The sequence below is a fragment of the Canis lupus genome, chromosome 17 (assembly GCF_011100685.1).
Source record: "Canis lupus familiaris isolate Mischka breed German Shepherd chromosome 17, alternate assembly UU_Cfam_GSD_1.0, whole genome shotgun sequence".
In the NCBI taxonomy this organism is placed as follows: Eukaryota; Metazoa; Chordata; class Mammalia; order Carnivora; family Canidae; genus Canis; species Canis lupus.
The window spans coordinates 36976845-36995511 of NC_049238.1; the positions used below are offsets into that span (position 1 = coordinate 36976845).

At 46.2% G+C, this 18667-nt stretch overlaps 2 protein-coding genes and 1 long non-coding RNA gene across 7 annotated transcripts in view; 2 read left to right on the plus strand and 1 right to left on the minus strand.

Annotated features, from left to right (window-relative positions):
• The window catches only part of POLR1B (RNA polymerase I subunit B), a 24898-nt gene extending 20746 nt beyond the window's left edge, over positions 1–4152 (plus strand). For both annotated transcript variants that reach the window (XM_038561477.1, XM_038561478.1), the window contains 2 exons: positions 408–661; positions 1464–4152. In XM_038561477.1, the coding sequence (XP_038417405.1) occupies positions 408–661; positions 1464–2346 (1137 nt within the window). In that variant the 3' untranslated portion in view covers positions 2347–4152. The remainder of the gene's footprint in view (positions 1–407; positions 662–1463) is intronic.
• On the minus strand, positions 217–11075 carry LOC111090612. 3 transcript variants are annotated; one of them, XR_005372428.1, is made up of 5 exons: positions 10971–11075; positions 10581–10735; positions 7765–9232; positions 4330–4407; positions 217–2374 (listed from the first exon to the last, which is right to left on the minus strand). It is a non-coding gene; the product is annotated as an uncharacterized LOC111090612 (long non-coding RNA). The 3 variants fall into 3 exon arrangements; XR_005372429.1 differs by having other exon boundaries at positions 10926–11030; XR_005372427.1 differs by lacking the exons at positions 10581–10735; positions 10971–11075 and having other exon boundaries at positions 222–2374; positions 7765–10574.
• Positions 11076–11270: 195 nt separating this feature from the next.
• CHCHD5 (coiled-coil-helix-coiled-coil-helix domain containing 5) lies at positions 11271–18156 on the plus strand. Of its 2 annotated transcripts, XR_005372426.1 has the most exons (5): positions 11271–11462; positions 12833–12973; positions 13065–13230; positions 15861–15982; positions 16478–18156. XR_005372426.1 is itself a non-coding variant. In XM_038561479.1 (4 exons), coding segments are annotated over exons 1-4 (333 nt in total). In that variant the 5' UTR covers positions 11271–11460; the 3' UTR covers positions 15885–16041. The 2 variants fall into 2 exon arrangements, 1 of the variants encoding a protein (XP_038417407.1); XM_038561479.1 differs by lacking the exon at positions 16478–18156 and having other exon boundaries at positions 15861–16041.
• Positions 18157–18667: the final 511 nt, after the last annotated feature.

Genomic DNA, 18667 nt, shown 5'->3' on the forward strand with positions numbered 1-18667 from the left:
GAGCCCAATGCGGGGCACGATCCCAGGGTCCTGGGATCAGGACCTGAGCTGAAGGCAGATCCTTAACCAACTGAACTACCCAGGTGCCCCTGAAATTTAGAGTCTTTATATTTTTTTTTAAAGATTTTATTTATTTATTCATGAGAGAGAGAGAGAGGCCGAGACACAGGCAGAGGGAAAAGCAGGCTCCACTCAGGGAGCCCAATGCGGGACTCGATCCCGGGACTGCAGGACCTCGGCCTGGGCTGAAGGCAGGCGCTAAACCGCTGAGCCACCCAGGGATCCCTGGAGTTTTTAAATTAGAATGCCAGTTATCCTAAACCAAGTATTTTAATTCTAGCCATCTTTATTGTGAAAATCCCCATTTGGCCTCAGTCTCTTAAATTAATGATTCTTTGACTTTGTAGATTGTGAATAAAGCCTCCTGGGAACGAGGCTTTGCCCATGGAAGTGTCTACAAGTCCGAGTTCATAGATCTCTCTGAAAAAATTAAACAAGGAGATGATAGTCTGGTGTTTGGTGTCAAGCCTGGGGACCCACGGATTTTGCAGAAGTTAGATGATGATGGATTGCCATTTATTGGAGCACGGCTGCAGTATGGAGATCCATATTATAGTTACCTGAACCTCAACACCGGGGAAAGCTTTGTGACGTACTATAAGTAAGTTTGGGTACCCAGTGCTGGTTATTTTTTTTTTAAGATTTTATTTATTTATTTATGAGAGACACAGAGACATAAGCAGAGGGAAAAGCAGGCTCCCTGCAGGGAGCCCGATGCAGAACTTGACCAGAGCCAAAGGCACCCAGCCTCTGAGCCACCCAGGTGTACCCACCCCCCTCCCCAGTGCTGTTTTTTAAAGGTGGTTTTCTCAGTGAAATTGCCAAGGTCAGTGAAAGTTATCTTGTAACAGGAGAGTTGTGGAAAAAATATAAGTGGTAGCTCGGTTACTCAGTCATAACTGAATTGGTATTTCTTAAATGAGACACAGTTCTGTGTCTGTCTTTTTCTATTTCTCTTGTCAGTCTGTTACACGATTTGATAAGTTATCTGTGACTTCTTTGAAAACTGAGTTATTCAAACTTGCTATCTCTCTCATGAATGTTTTTTTGGGTTTCCCTAGCTAAAAATGTCAAGTTCAGTGTGCCTCTCGTTAAAATTAAAAATGTAAAAAAAAAAAAAAAAGTGTCTAGCTTATTTTACATCTATTAAATGGTTTTAGCAGTAGGTCTTTGTTATGGTGTTTTGGTAGTCTCTTGTGACTATTCTTTCAGATGAGCAGAGTTCTGTAGCAAATCGAATCAGTAGCCCTGTTCATAAATACTTTCAGGGATATCAAATCTATTTGTACTGGAGAATAAATGAAAAAATAAATTTTGCAAATATCCTTTATGTCAGTAAAACTGAGGTGTCTTTGTAAGTTTAAAAATAATAGTTTGACCTTCTGTCTCCTTTTTTCCCCCAGGAGTAAAGAAAATTGCATTGTGGATAACATCAAAGTGTGTAGTAATGACACTGGCAATGGGAGATTCAAGTGTGTTTGCATCACGATGAGAGTCCCTCGGAACCCAACCATTGGAGATAAATTTGCTAGCCGTCATGGGCAAAAGGGCATCTTGAGCAGGTTGTGGCCAGTTGAGGACATGCCATTTACTGAGAGTGGGATGGTCCCAGACATTCTGTTCAATCCTCATGGTTTTCCCTCCCGCATGACTATTGGTATGTTAATTGAAAGTATGGCAGGGAAGTCTGCTGCTTTGCACGGTCTCTGCCATGATGCTACACCCTTCACCTTTTCAGAAGAGAACTCGGCCTTAGAATACTTTGGTGAGCTGTTAAAAGCTGCTGGCTACAACTTCTATGGCACTGAGAGGTTGTATAGTGGCATCAGTGGGATAGAACTGGAAGCAGACATTTTCATAGGTGTGGTTTATTATCAACGTTTACGCCACATGGTCTCAGACAAATTCCAAGTTAGAACCACAGGAGCCAGAGACAAAGTCACTAACCAGCCCATTGGGGGAAGAAACGTACAGGGTGGAATCCGTTTTGGGGAAATGGAGCGGGATGCTCTCTTAGCTCATGGTACATCATTTCTCCTTCACGACCGCCTCTTCAACTGTTCAGATCGATCGGTAGCCCATGTCTGTGTCAAGTGTGGTAGTTTACTCTCTCCACTGTTGGAGAAGCCACCTCCTTCTTGGTCTGCCATGCGCAACAGAAAATACAACTGTACTTTGTGTGACCGCAGTGATACTATCGACACTGTTTCTGTGCCTTATGTTTTCCGGTATTTTGTAGCTGAACTGGCAGCTATGAACATCAAAGTGAAATTGGATGTTGTTTAACTTGATGTGGCCTTTTGGGTTAGGAGAACTGTCAGATTAAAACAAAATGTGACTTTAGCTCAGTGAAGATATTACTTGGTTACTCTGGAGTTATTTTCAAGCATGTTTCCCACCAAGACTTGGCAACTAAGAATTCAAGATTTCTGAGTCTGACCAGAAGAGTAACTACTAAAGTTGATTTTCAGTACACTTGTTCAAAAATTCGATGAGTATCTTAAATGATTCTACTGGTAAGTAGAAGGATATATAGGGAAGTCTTTCCAACCCCAGGGTCTTTGAATCCTACTTTCAGTGGGCAGTGAGTGTCGAACATTTCCCTGTCTAGAACAGAGCAATCCAATACAAATACAATGCAGGCCGTTTATGTAATTTTATATTTGCTTATATCCACATTAAAATAAAAACAGAAGGTAGCTCTATCGAAGTGTAATTATTACATAAAACTGCATATAGTTAACATACAATTTGATGGGTTTGAGCATACGCATACACTTATCAAAAATGATCACCACAATCAAGGTAATAAACATCACCTCCAAAAGATTCCTTGTGCCCTTTGTGTGTGTGTGTTTGGTAAGAACACTGAATATGACCATCTACCTTCATAACAAATGTTTGGATGTACGATAGAGCATGGTTAGCTACAGGCAGCATTTACTCACCTTGTAACTTAGAACTTTACCAGCAGCAACTCCCATTCCTCTCCACCAGCTCCTGCTAGTCATCATACTAGTCGAGGAGTTTGACTATTTTAGATATCCCATATAAATGAGATCATGCAGTATTTGTGCTTCTGTGACTGGCTTATTTCACTTAGCACAGTGTCCTTCCCATGTTGTTGCATATGGTAGAATTTCACTCTTTCTTAAGGCTGAATAATAGTCCATTGTTTGTGTGTGTGTGTAGATCTTTATTCATCTCTCCCTCTTTTTAAAAAGATTTTATTTGAGAAAGATAGCAAGAGAAAGCACCAGCAGGAGGGGTTGGGGGAGAAGCAGGCTCCCAGTGAATGGCCGTCGAGGCTGCAGTTATGCAACTTCCGATGTGTGTCATGACAATGTCACTGCTTTTTAAACTTGATCACTCTTTATTTTAGTAAAATGCCCCCAGAGTCCACAAAACTCAGATTTGCAGAGGTTTTATTTTTTGGCCTTAGAACCTGCAGAAATTAGGAGGTACTGACCCCAGTGTGGCAGCCTTGGCCCAGGATTGTTTGCCTTGGCAGATATGTTCATACAGATGAATATAAAAAATTCTTTTTCTTTGGCTTATTGCTTTTTTTTTTTTCATCCTCCCTTCTCACCTTCCCCTAAAGAAAGCTACTTCTTCATTTGGTGGTACAATTATTTTTTTTAACTAAAATAAGATAAAATTCTTAAAAAAAAAGAGTTGAGCAGGAAGGCTCTATCCCAAGACCCTGGGATCATGACTGGAACCAATGGCAGACGCTCAACCAAGTGAACCATCCAGGTATCCCTATTTGTTCATCTCTTGGTCCGTATCTTAGAGATAATATTCATATACTATATTTTATTTAATGTAATCTAGCCAAAATGCCATTTTCACATGTAATAAATACTAACAATTTATGGAGATGTTTTATATTCTTTTTTTCATACTAATCTCTAAAATCCAGTGGCTATTTTATTCATGTACAATATTTCATTGTATGGTTGTACTGTTCCCTACTGATGCATATTTGGGCAGTTCCATTCTTTGGCTATTATAAACAGTGTTGGCAGTAGATAAACTTATTGTCTTCACTCGTGAATACATGCCTTTTGATATTAAACTTTACAAAGATAATTCTTGAGTCTGGGTTTAGGTGTCTATTACTAAATATAAGGCAGATAGGGGTAGACTGGGAAAAAGTATATCCTGGCTTTGCTTCATGAAACATGGGGGGGAAAAAAAAGGAAAAATACTTCGAGTCTCTTGGTTGATACTTCCACCTGCTGTTAGTAGAATCCCAGGTGAACTTACCCCATTCCAGTCTCTGCCTATATCACAATCCCATAGTGGAGGTATGTTGTTCCAAGTCTCCCAATTTTTTTAGGATCACTAAAAATGGTAATAAAATTTAACTTTGTTTCAAGTTTTAACTTAAATTCCAGTTAACATATAGTATAATATTAGTTTCACAAGTAGAATTTAGAGATTCATCATTTACATATAACACCCAGTGCTCATCACAAGTGCCCTCCTTAATAGCCATCATCCATTTAATGATCCTACCTGCCTGCCTCCTCTCCAGCAACCTTTAGTTTTCTATAGTTAAAAGTCTGTTTTATGGTTTGCCTGTCTTCCTCCCACCGCCCCCCATGTTCATCTGTTTTATTTCTTATATTCCCCATATGAGTGAAATCATTTGCTTTTTAAAATTAACAGATTCGCAAACTTGATATTGGGACAATTCAGAGTTTAGTCCTATTTCACCATTTTTACACGCACTCATTTGTATATGTGTGTATAGTTCTGCTCAATTGTATCACACGTGCAGATTGATGTAACCAACCAACCAAACCAACCAAGCTGATGCACAGCTACTCCACACCACAGGGCTCTGCCATGTTTTCCCTTTATAGCTGTCCCCAACCCTATCCACCATCTTTAACCCCTGGGAACCACTAATCTGTTCTCCATCTTTATAATTTTTGTTGTTTCAAGAATACTATATAAATGGAATCATACAGTATGTGATATTTTGAAATTGTCCTTTTCTACTCAGTGCAGTTCCCCTGAGATCCACTCAGGGTCTTGCATGTGTCAGTAATTTACTCCTTAGTGCCACTCGGCACTCCATAATACAGTTTATGCTTTATCATTTGGTTTTGGTTCTTGGTAGATCATGTTTTTTGGTGTCATGTCTTAAGAATTCAAGCCCAGGGGTTCCTGGGTGGTTCAGTAGGTTAAGCATCTGCCTTTGGCTAAGGTCATGATCCTGGGATCCTGGGATCAAACCACATGGGGCTTCCCTGCTTGGTGAGGTATCTCCTCCCCTCCCTACCCACTTGGGCTCTTTGTCTCTCTCTCAAATAAAATCTTAAGGAAAAAAAAAACCTCTTCAAGCCCAAAAGTTTTCTATTACCTCCTAAAAGTTTTATAGTTTTATGCTGTACATTTCAATCTATGATTTATCCCTTTTGAGTTTTTTTTTTTAAGATTTATGCATTTATTAGAGTGCATGAGTGGTGGGGCAGAATGGGAGGCAGACAGAATCACAAGCAGATTCCCTGGTGAGTGAGCCCGCCGCAGGGCAGGGCTCAATCTCAGGACCCTGAGATCATGACCTGAACCAAAAGCAAGAGTTGGATGCCCAACTGACTGAATCACCCAGGAACCCCGTGAGTTAGTTTTCGTATAAGATGTGAAGTTCAGATCAAGATTCTTTTTTTTTTTTTTTTTGCCATAAGATTGGGTGATACCTTATGTATCTCTCTGAGTGTTGTGTTGGTATAATACAAATCAGTGTATGCAGTGAAGGTATACAGACAGGTATAGACATGATACATATTTATACAAATGGAATGTTGTTACAAAACAAATGTCTTGGGACGCCTGGCCTGGGTGGCTCAGTGGTTGAGCGCCTGCTTTTGGCCCAGAGCATGATCCTGGAGTCCCAGGATCGAGTCCCACATCAGGCTTCCTGTATGGAGCCTGCATCTCCCTCTGCCTCTCTGTGTGTGTCTCTCATGAATGAATAAATCTTAAAAAAAAAAAAAAATCCCTCAATGTGGGGTATCTGTCCAAAACAAATGTCTTCAAGGAAAGGATGGAGCTGTATGTAATACAATGTTACTTATATTTATGAATGGAAAATTGCATAACAATATTTTAAATGAGAGGGACACCTGGGTGGCTCAAGGGGTTGAACATCTGCCTTCAGCTCAAGGTGTGACCCTGGAGACCAGGGATCGAGTCCCACATCCATGCTCCATCCCTGCATGGAGCCTGCTTCTTTCTCTGCCTGTGTCTGTCATGAATAAATAAATAAAATCTTTAAAAAAATTGTTAACAGGGCACCTGGGTGGCTCAGTCAGTTGAGCTTCTGCCTTCAGTTCAGGTCATGATCCTAGGTTCCTGCGACGGAGCCCTGTGTCATGCTCCCTGCTCAGTGAGGATCCTGCTTCTCCCTCTCCTGCTCCCCATGGTTGTGCACGCTTGTTCTCACTCTGTCAAATAAATAAAATCTTTTAAAAAATGTTGATAGAACAAAAATGAATTGCCCCACTGTGGTCCTTGAAACTAACCTGCTTTATTTAATGGACATTTTATACACCCAAGTGGTTGTAACAGGAACTGCAAGATATATTATACAAATAGATGTTTCGAGTATGTGTAGAGCTTGAATCTTTTTTAAAAGATTTATTTAAATCTTTTTTTAAAAAATATTTATTTATTATTCATGAGAGACAGAGAGAGAGGCAGAGACACAGGCAGAGGGAGAAGCAGGCTCCATGCAGGGAGCCAGATGTGGGACTCAATCCCAGGTCTCCAGGATCACGCCCCAGGTGGAACCGCTAAACCACTAAACCGCTGAACCACCCAGGCTGCCCTATTTAAATCTCTTGATGGTAAGAGACCCCACCGGGCAGATGTTACAAGGACAGCGCCAGTGGAATGAGTATCTGTGGGACCCAGCAGGTGCCCCAGCCAGGCCCTGTGGTGTGGGGAGGCAGTACAAGATGTGGGGACGAGCCTACCACAGATGATGGAAGAGCTGGTGCGGGCAGGAGTGCTTAAGACTACTGTCCCACAAGCTGTCCGTGCTGCCCTCCCCCTCTGACCAGTTAGTCCTGGTGAGCCTTTTGAACTGCAAGCATTACTGGTAACGAAACATTGCAGCTTGTGGCAAAGGGATGTAGGTGAAAGCGCCCCCTGGGTTTGGTTTTGGCCTTGGTGTCCCTATAAGAGGAGAGCACACAGAGAAGGTGAAGTGAGTAAAGAGATGGAAGTAATGTGTCTACCAGCTGAGGAATGCCAAGGACTGTCTGTAACCACCAGGAGCTGGGCAACAGGCCTGAAGCAGATTCCCTTTCCTAGCCTCCAGAAGGAATCTACTGCCAGCACCTTAATTTTGGACTTCTGGCTTCCTTAACTGTGAAAATGCAGGTCTGTTGTTTTGAGCTACCCAGTCTGTGGCAGTTTGTTACAGCAACCTCAGAAAGCCAGTGGCTCAGCTCACAGACTAGCATGGGTTCCAAATGTGCAATGCCTCCATGTGGATGGAATGTAATACTGAGATTGGAGAGGAGGCTCAGGTTGGCTGTATGGGAAACCAACCACTTAATTAACCCTTCCCACACTTTTCCTCCCCAAGTGGTGCAGTGTGCTACTTCAAACATCAATTACTGCTTCTTGAAGACAAAGCCAAGGAGTGAGGGCAATGTCCTCTAGGTGGAAACGGTTTCTGCACACCTTCTTTTCAGCCTGTGGCCCACAGCTCCCGAGGACCTCAAAGAGATCGGCACCAGGACCCACTCATCAGCTGCAGCTTCTGAATCCACATCTCCTGTGCCTCAACCCCAAGAACCTGCAGTGGATAAGGAAGGGGCAGGCAGTGCTGAGGTGGCCAGGCCCACCTGGCCCAGTACACCCAGTACAGGAGGAAAGGAATTGCCCTGAGTGAGCGGTCAAGGTCTTGCCTAAGACCAGTTCCCAAGAGGCAGAAGAGAGCAGAGCTGACCTCACCATGGGGGCACCACACCCTCTGTTGTGCCTCGCACCCATCATCACTTAGGAAGGTTGTTAAACTGGTGCGTGTCAGTTTCTCTGGGACAGAGCTGTGGCTTTCCCCTCCTCCCAAGCCCTCTGTCGCCCAGCACCCTTAATACAGTCCTGTGTGCACAGCATGGCAGGACCCAACAAGTAGACCCTTTCCCAAGCCTCACTGGCCCCTGCCTACACTGACAAGTGGCTAGAATCCAGAAGCAGGAGGCAGGGATGGGATCCATTGCAGTTCCCAGGAATTCAAATGCTTTGTGCTCTGTGGGAGTAAATCTGAGAGGCAAGGGAGCCAGAAGACACTAGTAAGAAAGTGAAAGGTTTTTTGTGTTTTTTTTTTTTTTTTTTTTTTAGTAAGGAGTGTAATATGGAGAATAAAGAAGTCAAGAGCTGGGAGACACCCCCCTCCCTCAGTGTCGGAGTACGTGGTTTCCTCTAACAATTTTCTGTGCCACTATTTCCAGAGGGATGGTCCTGAAGCTCTAGGTCACTAGCCAACTGGCTGGTGAGAAAAGTAATGTGGCTGGAGGAGCATGACTGCTCACTGCTGTCCTCAGCTTGGAGATTTTACATGTATTGAGCTTGTCAGGACTTGCCTCCCACCCATCATATAAACTTAAGATCAAGAGGGAGAGCTTCTAGAAAAGACAAGATAGAAAAAAAAAAAAACAGGAAATGAAGGTGGCAGTGAAGATAACTGAGGGGAGAGGAGCCCTCTGGAGTCCAGGAGACCCCCTCCTGGTCTCCAGTGCTCTTCCTGTAACACCATCAAGAAATCACCGACACACCCAAGCACCATCCCTTCCTGCCACATGGCCCCTTCAGGGGGTCAAGGGTCAGGACTCACTTTGCTGCCAGCTCACAGGTCATCTGGCCAAAGTTGTTTCTGTACTGCCATTTGTGGCTGCTCTGTCTGGCCAGGGGTCAAAGCACCAGATAATAACTCCCTCCGGGTGGGTCACATTCTACAAGTGTACCCTCCTACCCTCTCCCCCGCACCCTGTTTCCACCCATCACACTCCCTGCCCCTCATCAAATCTCACATGCCCTACCTAGAGAACTATATGCTCAGTGAAATACCCAGAAAGACAAATATCACATGACCTCACTTATATGTGGGATCGAAGTTGAACTCATGGAAACAGAATGGTGGTTGGCAGTCCTGGGTGTGGGAGAAATGAGATGTTGGTCAAAGGGTATAAACTCAGTTATTAAGATGAGGAAGTTGAGACCTAATGTATAACATTAGTTAATATATTATATATTTGGAAATTGCTAAGAGATTAGATCTCAAATGTCCTCATCACATCACACTTAAAAAATGCTATGTTAATCAGCTTGACTATGGTAATCATCTCACAATGCCTATGTATATCAAAATATCACATTGTATACCATTTTTAGCAGTATAATTTTTTTCTTTTACTTGCTGCTGTTTCCCCAGCAGCTAAAACAGTTCCTGGCACATATATAGCATGTAGTAAGTGCCACACAAAACAATGACTGGATCTCATTTTACCCTCGTGCAATCCTGAGCCTATGGTTTCATTCATTCCTTTATTCTCCTAGACCCCATGCTATGGCAGGGGAGGATCCAGCGGTGACCAGGAGACCGATGTAAGACCCCTTTCTTCGTGGGTCTTGAAGTAGGCAGAAAATACACAAACATAGTAATAAATTCTGATAAGGCTAGAAAGGGAAAGTACAAAGTGCTCCACACCACGTGCTCTGCAGGTGTCATTTCAGTCTCTGCTCATAAGGGTATCATGAGCAGCTATTAGAGGAAATTGAAACCCAGAGAGCAGATTCTGCTCAAGATCTTTGATTCAAACCCAGGCCGGCTTCACACCATAGGTTGGCCTTACATTTGATCCCTAGAGAGGAAGTTAGTCACGCTCTTGAGCTACAGACCAAAACCCATCCAGAAGCTTGGAGGCACAGATGTCACACTCCCCAGAGGAGGGGTGTCTCCTCTTGAGGTCTTCATTGTACCTACTTGTGAGCCCAGATGTTTGAACCCCTTCCCTTGAGGAAGCACATTATAGGGACTTTGAGATAAAATTCAGGAAGTGGCAAGGGACAGGTTAAGATTTCACTTCCTCAGGAGAGAAAAATATGAGGATTCAGTCCACATTTGTCCCTAAGTGTTCTCTGTCATTGATGGTGTTCCCCACCCCCTTTCTCCCCAACAAAAATACACTTGGGAAGTTTTTGCAGGAAGGATGAATAGGAAGGCTTTGGATGAAAAGCCTTCCTCTGGTGACCTAATCCTGTCATCTAAGGCAGGTGCAGATGGCCGGTGGGGCAATCCTATGTCCAGGGCCAACCAGGGCAGCTCACAGTAACAGCCTCCCTGACAGCTCTCACTCACCCAGAACTCCTGAGGGTCCGGGCTCTGCCCTGAACTGTTCACATGCACTATGCTCAATGGAAAGGATGTCCCTATCATCATCCCCATTTACAGATGAGCACACCGATTCTCCCAGCAGCTGTCACTTGCTCACAAATACCTCTTGTTCCTCAAAACTATGATGACGTGCATTTTTGGCTCACTTCAGTTGGAGTCTCCACATACTCGACGGTTGGGCCGATGCCTGCTCTCTGACCATGGATGGGGGTACTCGCGCCCAGCCTAGCCGGTGGGAAACTACCCTCAGGTCTCACACTGGAGAACAGATCAAGAGGTGGAAACAGCATCTCGCCAGGAGGAATTAGAATCACACATGCCCATAATCACTCAAGTCTGGCGTGGCCCCAGGGCTTATGCCAAGAAGGGGGAGGGGGGGCCTGGTCTGGGTAACCCAGGGTGAGGCGATGGGGGAGGGGGAGGTTCAGGCCGGGGAGGGGGGTCCTACTCTGGCGGCGACCCCCTTTCCGCAGCTCCGAGTGCGCGCAAGTACCCGCATCCCGGGACGACGGACCCGCTTGAGCGAGACGGAAGGCGGCCCCGCGGCTCCAGGCGCCCGGCTCTGAGTCCCGCGCAGCCGCGGCGCCCAGCGGAGAGGCCACTGCGGCCGCTCGCTACCTGCTCCGGCGGGGGGCGTGGCTAGGAGCGCACGCAGCAGAAGGCGTCCCGCATTTCCGGCGCATTCCCGCGCGGCCTCCGCAAGCCGGAAGTAGGAAGGGCTGCAGCGACTAGCCGACTGCCGGCGGGCGGGCGGGGAGGGGGCCGCGGACTGCGCAGGCGCCGCCAATAGAGGCGGGGCCGGAAGGAGAGACAGGGCGCCGCCATGACAGGTGGGGCCTAAAGGGAATGGGCTGCTTGCCGGTTCTGCGACCGGAAAAGAAAACGAGGCGAGGACGGCCGAGCTGGGCGCCGCCATGACACCCTGTACCGGAAAAGGCGGGGCGCTCCCCCCTGACTGAGTTCCTACGGGCATCGGCCTCGAGATGTGAGTAGCGGGAGCGCCTACCCCGGACCTGCCGCCGCTCTCCCTCTCTTCCCCAGTGACCCGGACCTAGGCCAGCACTCCGGGAGGAAGGATTGGCTTCTTTGTTCCTCGGAGATCCGACCCTTAGGATTCAGCGCAGTCCATGACAAGTCTCGGCCCTCCGCGTGTCTAGGCCCCGCCCCCTGAACCCTTAGACCCCGCCCCCTCAGGTCCACGCTTCACATCCGCCGGGCCCCGGTCCCCAGGACCCCAGGCACTGCCCGTCCGCTGGCAACCTTGGGACTCCAGAATTGTCGCAGGACCTCTGTATTCAGACTCGTTCTTTCAGCTCCGGGTTCATCCCCCTAGGTCCCCTAACCATACCTTTTGAACCTTTGGATCTGGGCAGTATCCCAGACCTCACCTGTGGCGCCCACAGACTGGTTCCTAGACCACTGGTCCCGGTCTAGATCTCCAGATCTTGTTCCCAAGAGCTTATTTGTAGGATCCTCCAAAGCTGTCTCAGAGCCCCAACCTCACCCACGGCTTCCACATCAGGTCCCGAGGACTCTGAGACCCACCCCAGGACCCCCAAGCCCACGCCAGGGCTTCAAGCCTCACTTCCAGTACTCCTGTTCTCAGGCCTAATCCTTAAGCCTCAGGTCAAGAGACCCTTCCCCAGGACCCAAGCTCTTATCACTTGGATTTCTTTCTTTCTTTTTTTTTTTTTTTTTTAAGATTTTATTTATTTATTTATTTATTTATCACTTGGATTTATTTCTTTTTTTTAAGATTTTATTTATTTATTTATTCATTCATCCATCCATCCATCCATGAGAGACACACAGAGAGAGAGAGAGAGAGAGGCAGAGACACAGGCAGAGGGGGAAGCAGGCTCCATGCAGGGAGCCCGATGTGGGACTCAATCCCGGGTCTCCAGGATCAGGCCCTGGGTGGAAGGCAGCGCCAAACCCCCGAGCCACCCGGGCTGCCCATCACTTGGATTTCTAAACCTGTTTTTAGGACTCCAAACCCCTTGAGGGCTTCCAGGTTTTCTCCCAGGACTCAAAATATTACTTCTTAGGCCCTGTTGAGGGATGCCTAGACACCAAGACGCTTCTTCCAGGGCTCCAAGGCTTGTCTTTGAATACTTAGACCTTTTTGGGAAGAGAGCTTCACCATCTTCCGAGAAGCCCCCAGCCTGTTAAACAATCCCCAGGGCTCATGCCTTACTTTCCCCTCCATCTCCCTGGCCCTATCCCAGGATCTTTCAGACTCCCAGATCTGCCCAAGATCTCTAGTGTTGTTCCCCATTCCACCCTCCTACCCAGATCAGAACTCCCTTTCTTGTCTGTTGCCTGGAATCATCCTCAGCCCACCATGTCCCACAGGCAGGCGGCCCTGGAGATCACTGCTCGCTACTGTGGCCGAGAGCTGGAGCAATATGGCCAGTGTGTGGTGGCCAAGCCTGAGTCATGGCAGCGAGACTGTCACCACCTTAAGATGAGTATTGCTCAATGCACGTCCTCCCAGTGAGTGGGGGCAAGAATGGGATGGTGTGGGGGCATGGGGGTGGCAGGGTGGAGTGGAAGTCTGAATGCCTGAAATGCCCTACCTCCACAGCCCAATCATCCGTCAGATCCGCCAGGCTTGTGCTGAGCCTTTTGAGGCCTTTGAAGAGTGTCTTCGACAGAATGAGGCAGCTGTGGGCAACTGTGCAGAGCATGTGCGCCGCTTCCTGCAGTGTGCTGAGCAGGTGCAACCACCACGCTCACCCTCAGCTATGGAGGTGAGACAGGAGGGAGGAGGGCTCATCTATTCTCACCCCCTTCATCCTTCTAGTTGCTCAGAATAAAGACCTGGGAGTTTTCTTCAGCCCCACCCTATCCCCCCCCCCACACACACACACACACAGACCTGCACTGAGCATCCGGGATCCAGAACATGATCACCTCTTGCCCCTTCCCATAGCCCTTGCTTTAGTCAAGACACCTCCCCAACCCGTTCACATACAGGATTCTTGCCCCCAGCCTTTTCTGTGACTCTCGAAATCCCCTGTTACTTGACTCCACACCGTGGCCAGAGAGACCATTTAGGAACTGGAAACTAGTCACATTATATGCTGCTTCCTTAGAACTCTTCAGTAGTTTCCCAATTCACATTGAGAACAAAATCTCAGGTCCTTGCTGGGTTCTCTGTGTTCTTCCCCGGGCTGATCTCACCCACCTCCTTCCTTATCTGCTCTTTTTCCCTTTCTCACTGCCCCTCAGCTATACTGGGTGAGTGGTGCAGAGGGGGCAAAGCAGTCTTATCCTCTTTGATGTATACAGTACATAAATAGGCATGCAGTATAACTATGATACTAAAGTTTCATGGATGGCTGCAGTTTTTAGAAAATGTCTTAAAAGACCCCCTGGGGAGCAGTAATTTAAAACAAAGTTGAGAAATGCTACTTTAGATGCTTGCTGCCTCCTCCCCACTGGACTGTGCACTCCTAAGGCAAAAGTCACTGTCTTGTAACACCTCTCTTAATACTCTCTCATTTGAGCTTCTATGCTCTGTATTATGGCTTTCTGTCCATTGTCTGTGAGTTCCAGAGTGAACCCAAGAGGAAATCTGACCATGTTCTGCTTCACTTACTTTATTTTATTGAGAGAAAAAGAAAATGTGAGTAGGGAGAGGAGCAGAGAGAAAAGGAGAGAGAGAATCCTGATCAGGCTCCACACTAACACAGGTCCTAAGCTTACAACCCTGAAATCATGCCCTGAGCCAAAATCAAGAGTTAGAACGCTTAACCGACTGAGCCACCCAGGCCCCATGTTCTGTTTCACTTAAAAATCTTTCCATCAGGGCACGTGAGTGGCTCAGTGGTTGAATGTCTGCCTTTGGCTCAATTCGTGATCCCCGGGTCCTGGGATCAAGTCCTGCATCTCCCTCTGCCTATGTTCTCTGCCTCTCTCTCTCTGTATATTTCATGAGTAAATAAGTTTTAAAAAACAAAACACCTTTCCATAGCTCATCATTTCCATGAGGCCAAATCTAAAATCTAGCACAGTGTATAGAACCCTGTGTGGTGTGGACTCTGGCCCCACCGCTCCCTACTTTCTGCCTCAAACTCTGTGTTCCAGCCCCAGTAAATGTGCATTTATTCAGGTGCATGTCTCCTGTTGACAGGCTTTTATCCAACTGTTTCCTTCTTCTTGGACCACCCTTTCTAAGCTACCTGGCTGCTTGCTATTCTGGCTTATATCGCTTCCCTCCCAACACCTCCCATGCTGGCCCATCCTCATCCCCACCCTGGTCTCTGGGCTCCCTCCATCATGGCTGATATCTTACTGCCTTCTAACGCCTTCATTCCCATTGCCTGTTTCAGAGTTCTTGGCTAAAGATGGGGCAGATCCCCTTCTACTAGGCCCAGTAGTCCTCATTTTGTTTTAATTAGGCAGTAATAAGTGAAAGGTTCAGGCCCTAAGAGCGGACACTAGCAGAAAGGACTTTTAATTCTTAGAAATTATTTAGTGATGATTGCATACTGTTCACATTAGTTTCTTTATCTATATATTGCTTATATGTTAGTCATGTGTCTTTTCTTTCAAGTTTTTTGGGCATCTGAACAGTAAAGATCTTCCTTTCCCATCTCAGGACTCGTCCCCTCCCTGGTTTAGCAGCCAGCCTCTCCCTGGTCTTCCTGTGGCCATCCTGCCCCCCAAAATCTGCTCTCCCCTGGCAGCCAGAGGACCTTGTGGAAATAGAGTTCAGGTCACATCTCTCCCCTTTACAGCCTGCTCGCAGCTCCTCAGTGCACTGAGGGTAGTTACCACCATACCTGGCCCTCCTCACTGTCCTCCTCCTCTGAGATGATGGCAGCCCAGCTGCAGCTTTCCCCCTGATTGCAGGCAGTGAGACTCAAGCCTCTTCCAATCTCTTCTCTACAAAGTGGCAAACACACAACTGGTCTCCTCTCATGAGACGTGATATAAAGACATTTTACGTTCACATAACTAACAATTTGAAGTGCTATCTATACCTCCCATTCCACACTCATCTGTGCTCTTTACCCTGATTTACTTTTCTTTGTAGAATTGATCCAGTTGACATCTTTTTACCTGTTTATTTGTTTTCTTTCTTCCTAGAGTTAGTGACTTGTACCCTTTATCCATTGCCCTGTAACAATGCCAGGCACACAGAAGGTACTCCGTAAAGACAGCAAATGGTGCCTTCCTTGCTCCTGGTGATAGTTCACTGTGTCAGACATGTTCACGTGACAGATGGCCAAGGTCATCCCCTGATACCCTCTTCCATCCAGACTCTGGACTTGGCAACGGCAGTCTCTGCTGTGTCTACATAATCTCCCCAGCAGTGGCCCCAGGGCCAGGCACAAAATAGATGCTAGTAGATGTCAATGTGTTCTTTCCACAGACAAAGCCACTTCCTACCTCCTGAGGACCCTTTGAACCATAGGAAAACTGGACCTGAGTGACTGATCACTTGATGCCACCAGCCCTGAAGAGTGGGCAGATGGAGTCATGAGAGCCCTGGATGTGAGTCTGGCTTCTCTGGATGGCAGGACTCACAATAAATAAACACTCTGTATATAAGGCTTTGACTTCTGCCTTCAGTACTGAGGGGGACCTGGAGAGCCAGCTGGGTGGAAACCTTGCTCCTCTGTTCCCCACCTTCACTCCGTGTGCCAAGAAAGGGCCTGCTCCCCAGGGTTAAGACGATCCCTCTTCCCTTGCTAAGTCTGCCAACAGCTGCTTCCTGTCTGCTACTGCACATACATGGGAAAAGGCTCTTTCTCCCTTCCACTTGACCATTTACCAAGTCTTAATATTGAGTGTTTCCTTGAGGTGCAAGGGGGCAATAATACCACACTTCTTTTCCTCCTGAGTTTTGAGCCAGTTGTGTGATAGACATAGGCGCTAGGCAATGGGGATGAAAATATTGGTTTTATTATTGACAACAGCTGCGTTGAGGGGTGTGGCTTACAGTTTGCTGTCCTGGACTTCTGTTCTCTCTTGGTTGTGTTCTTCCAGAATCCAACCCTGAGAATGGAGTGCAGATAATATATTTGGAATGTGATTCCAGAAATATTGGAGAGGAATGGAGAAGTGAGACAGAAGAAGGCAACCAATGAAAGGTGCATTATCAAGCCAGTTATCACAGTGGGCAGTGGGCTCTATACTCAGTGGGGTATAGATCACCAGCTTCCCATCTGTCATGGGGGCAGTTTTCATGGGCATTGACCGTTTAGCACTACTGTCTTCTTTGTGTGTGGTCACGTGCCCTGCCATCAAAGAAGCCCTGAGTGGAGAGTAGCGGAGAATCAAGTAAGTAACGTTCAGTGCCCAGAAGAGTGCTGAGTGGATCTGGGCAGGGACTAGATCCACTCAGCAGCTGCAGCTTCTGATTGTTTCTTCTTGGGCATATACACTCTGTGGGCCCAGCTGATGGATCACGGGCTTGCCAGCATGGGCATGTCCTGAGGGACAAAGGGCAGAGAGACACAGATATGGGTGAGAGATCTGGGAATGCCCAGCTCAGTGTGCCCAGCGCCTGCACCCAGATTCACCATTCAGACAAGTCCCTTCCCCTTGGAGGGGATTCCAGACTTCTAGAAATTAGAAGTGACTGGCCAGCACTGACTGGAGTAGCCATTTGAAACCTAAGGCTTGTGCTCTGGCTTGGAAAAATGAGCCACAGAGTCTCCTGGGGATTTCTTCTTTAAGACAAAGTTGTCGGGATCCCTGGGTGGCGCAGCGGTTTAGCGCCTGCCTTTGGCCCAGGGCGCGATCCTGGAGACCCAGGATCAAATCCCACGTCGGGCTTCCGGTGCATGGAGCCTGCTTCTCCCTCTGCCTGTGTCTCTGCCTCTCTCTCTCTCACTGTGTGCCTATCATAAATAAATAAAAATTAAAAAAAAAAAAAAAAAAAAAATTAAGACAAAGTTGTCAGTTGGCTTGGGAACTAAGATGGAAGTCCTGCAGTCATAGTTGTAGGAGCCATCAGAAGCCATGTGGCACAAACCAGAGAAAAGCCAGGTAGAGAAAAGGGATGTGATAGTTCTTGGGGTCCCTGAAAGGGCTGCTTGGGGCCTAGTGGCTTTCTATTCCTAGCTTTGGTTTCCTTGGGATGTGGATTGAGTCCTCAGGTTTCTTTGTATGTTTTCAGTCAATCCCACTTTGCTTAGGTAAGCTTGAGTGGGATTCTGCTCTGTGTAATTAAAGAAATGTAATAAGGGGGTCCCTGGGTGGCTCAGTTAAGAACCCAACTTTGGATTTTGACTTGGATCATGAGATCGGCCCCATGTCAGGCTCCATACTCTGAGGATTCTGCTTGAGATTCTCTCTCTTCCTCTCCCTCTGCCCCTCTCAATTAAAAAAAAAAAAAAAAAAAAAGTATAACAAACAAAACAGGTCAAGACTACATTTTAGAATCTCTTAAGTGGCCTCTCTTCCAGTAGGCTACACCAGCTTCCTTATCTGGTGGTATACCAGTGGTCCCAAGGAAAGCAAAAATGGAAACTTCAAAGTCATCATTTTTATCACATTCTATTGGTCAATGCAAGTCTCATGGCCAACCCAGATTAAAGGGGTGGGGAGATTACCTCTCGATGGCATTTGGCTGAAAGGGATTTTGCCCACATTTAAACTACCATAAAAATTTAATAGTTTGGGGGCCTCTGGATAGTGCAGTTGGTACAGTCAACTCTTTGTTTCAGCTCAGGTCGTGATCTCATGGTTGTGGAATTGAGCCTGGTGCCATGTCTGTGCTCAGCACGGAGTCCACTTGGAATTCTTCCTCTGCCTATGCCTCTCACACATGCATTCTCTCTCTCAAAATAAATAAATCTAAAAAAAAAAAAAAAAAAGCTCAATAGTTTCTATTCCTGTGTCTATTTTGGTAAATTGTATTTATCTAGGAATTTTGACATGATCTGAATTTCAAATTACCATAAATTTGTTCATAATATCCTCATATAATCTTTTTAAGATCTACAGAATGTGTAGTGAAAGCCCCTTTCTCATTTCTGACATTGTTTATTTGTACCCTCTTCCTTTTTTTCTTATTTAATCTTGATGGTTTATTAACTTATTAATCTTTTCACAGAATTTACTTTTGGTCTTGCTGGTATTCTTTACTTTGTTTATTTGTTCTTAATTATCTTCTTTATAATTATCTTTTTTGGATTTAATTTTGTTTTCTCTCTTTTTGAAGTGAAGGTT

Bases quoted from the DNA above. Each gene is read 5' to 3' on its own strand.
- CHCHD5 (XM_038561479.1), top strand. The intron at 12,974-13,064 runs GTGAGTGGGGGC...CTACCTCCACAG, and splicing joins GCTCAATGCACGTCCTCCCA to CCCAATCATCCGTCAGATCC. The intron at 13,231-15,860 runs GTGAGACAGGAG...TTCTTTCCACAG, and splicing joins GCTCACCCTCAGCTATGGAG to ACAAAGCCACTTCCTACCTC.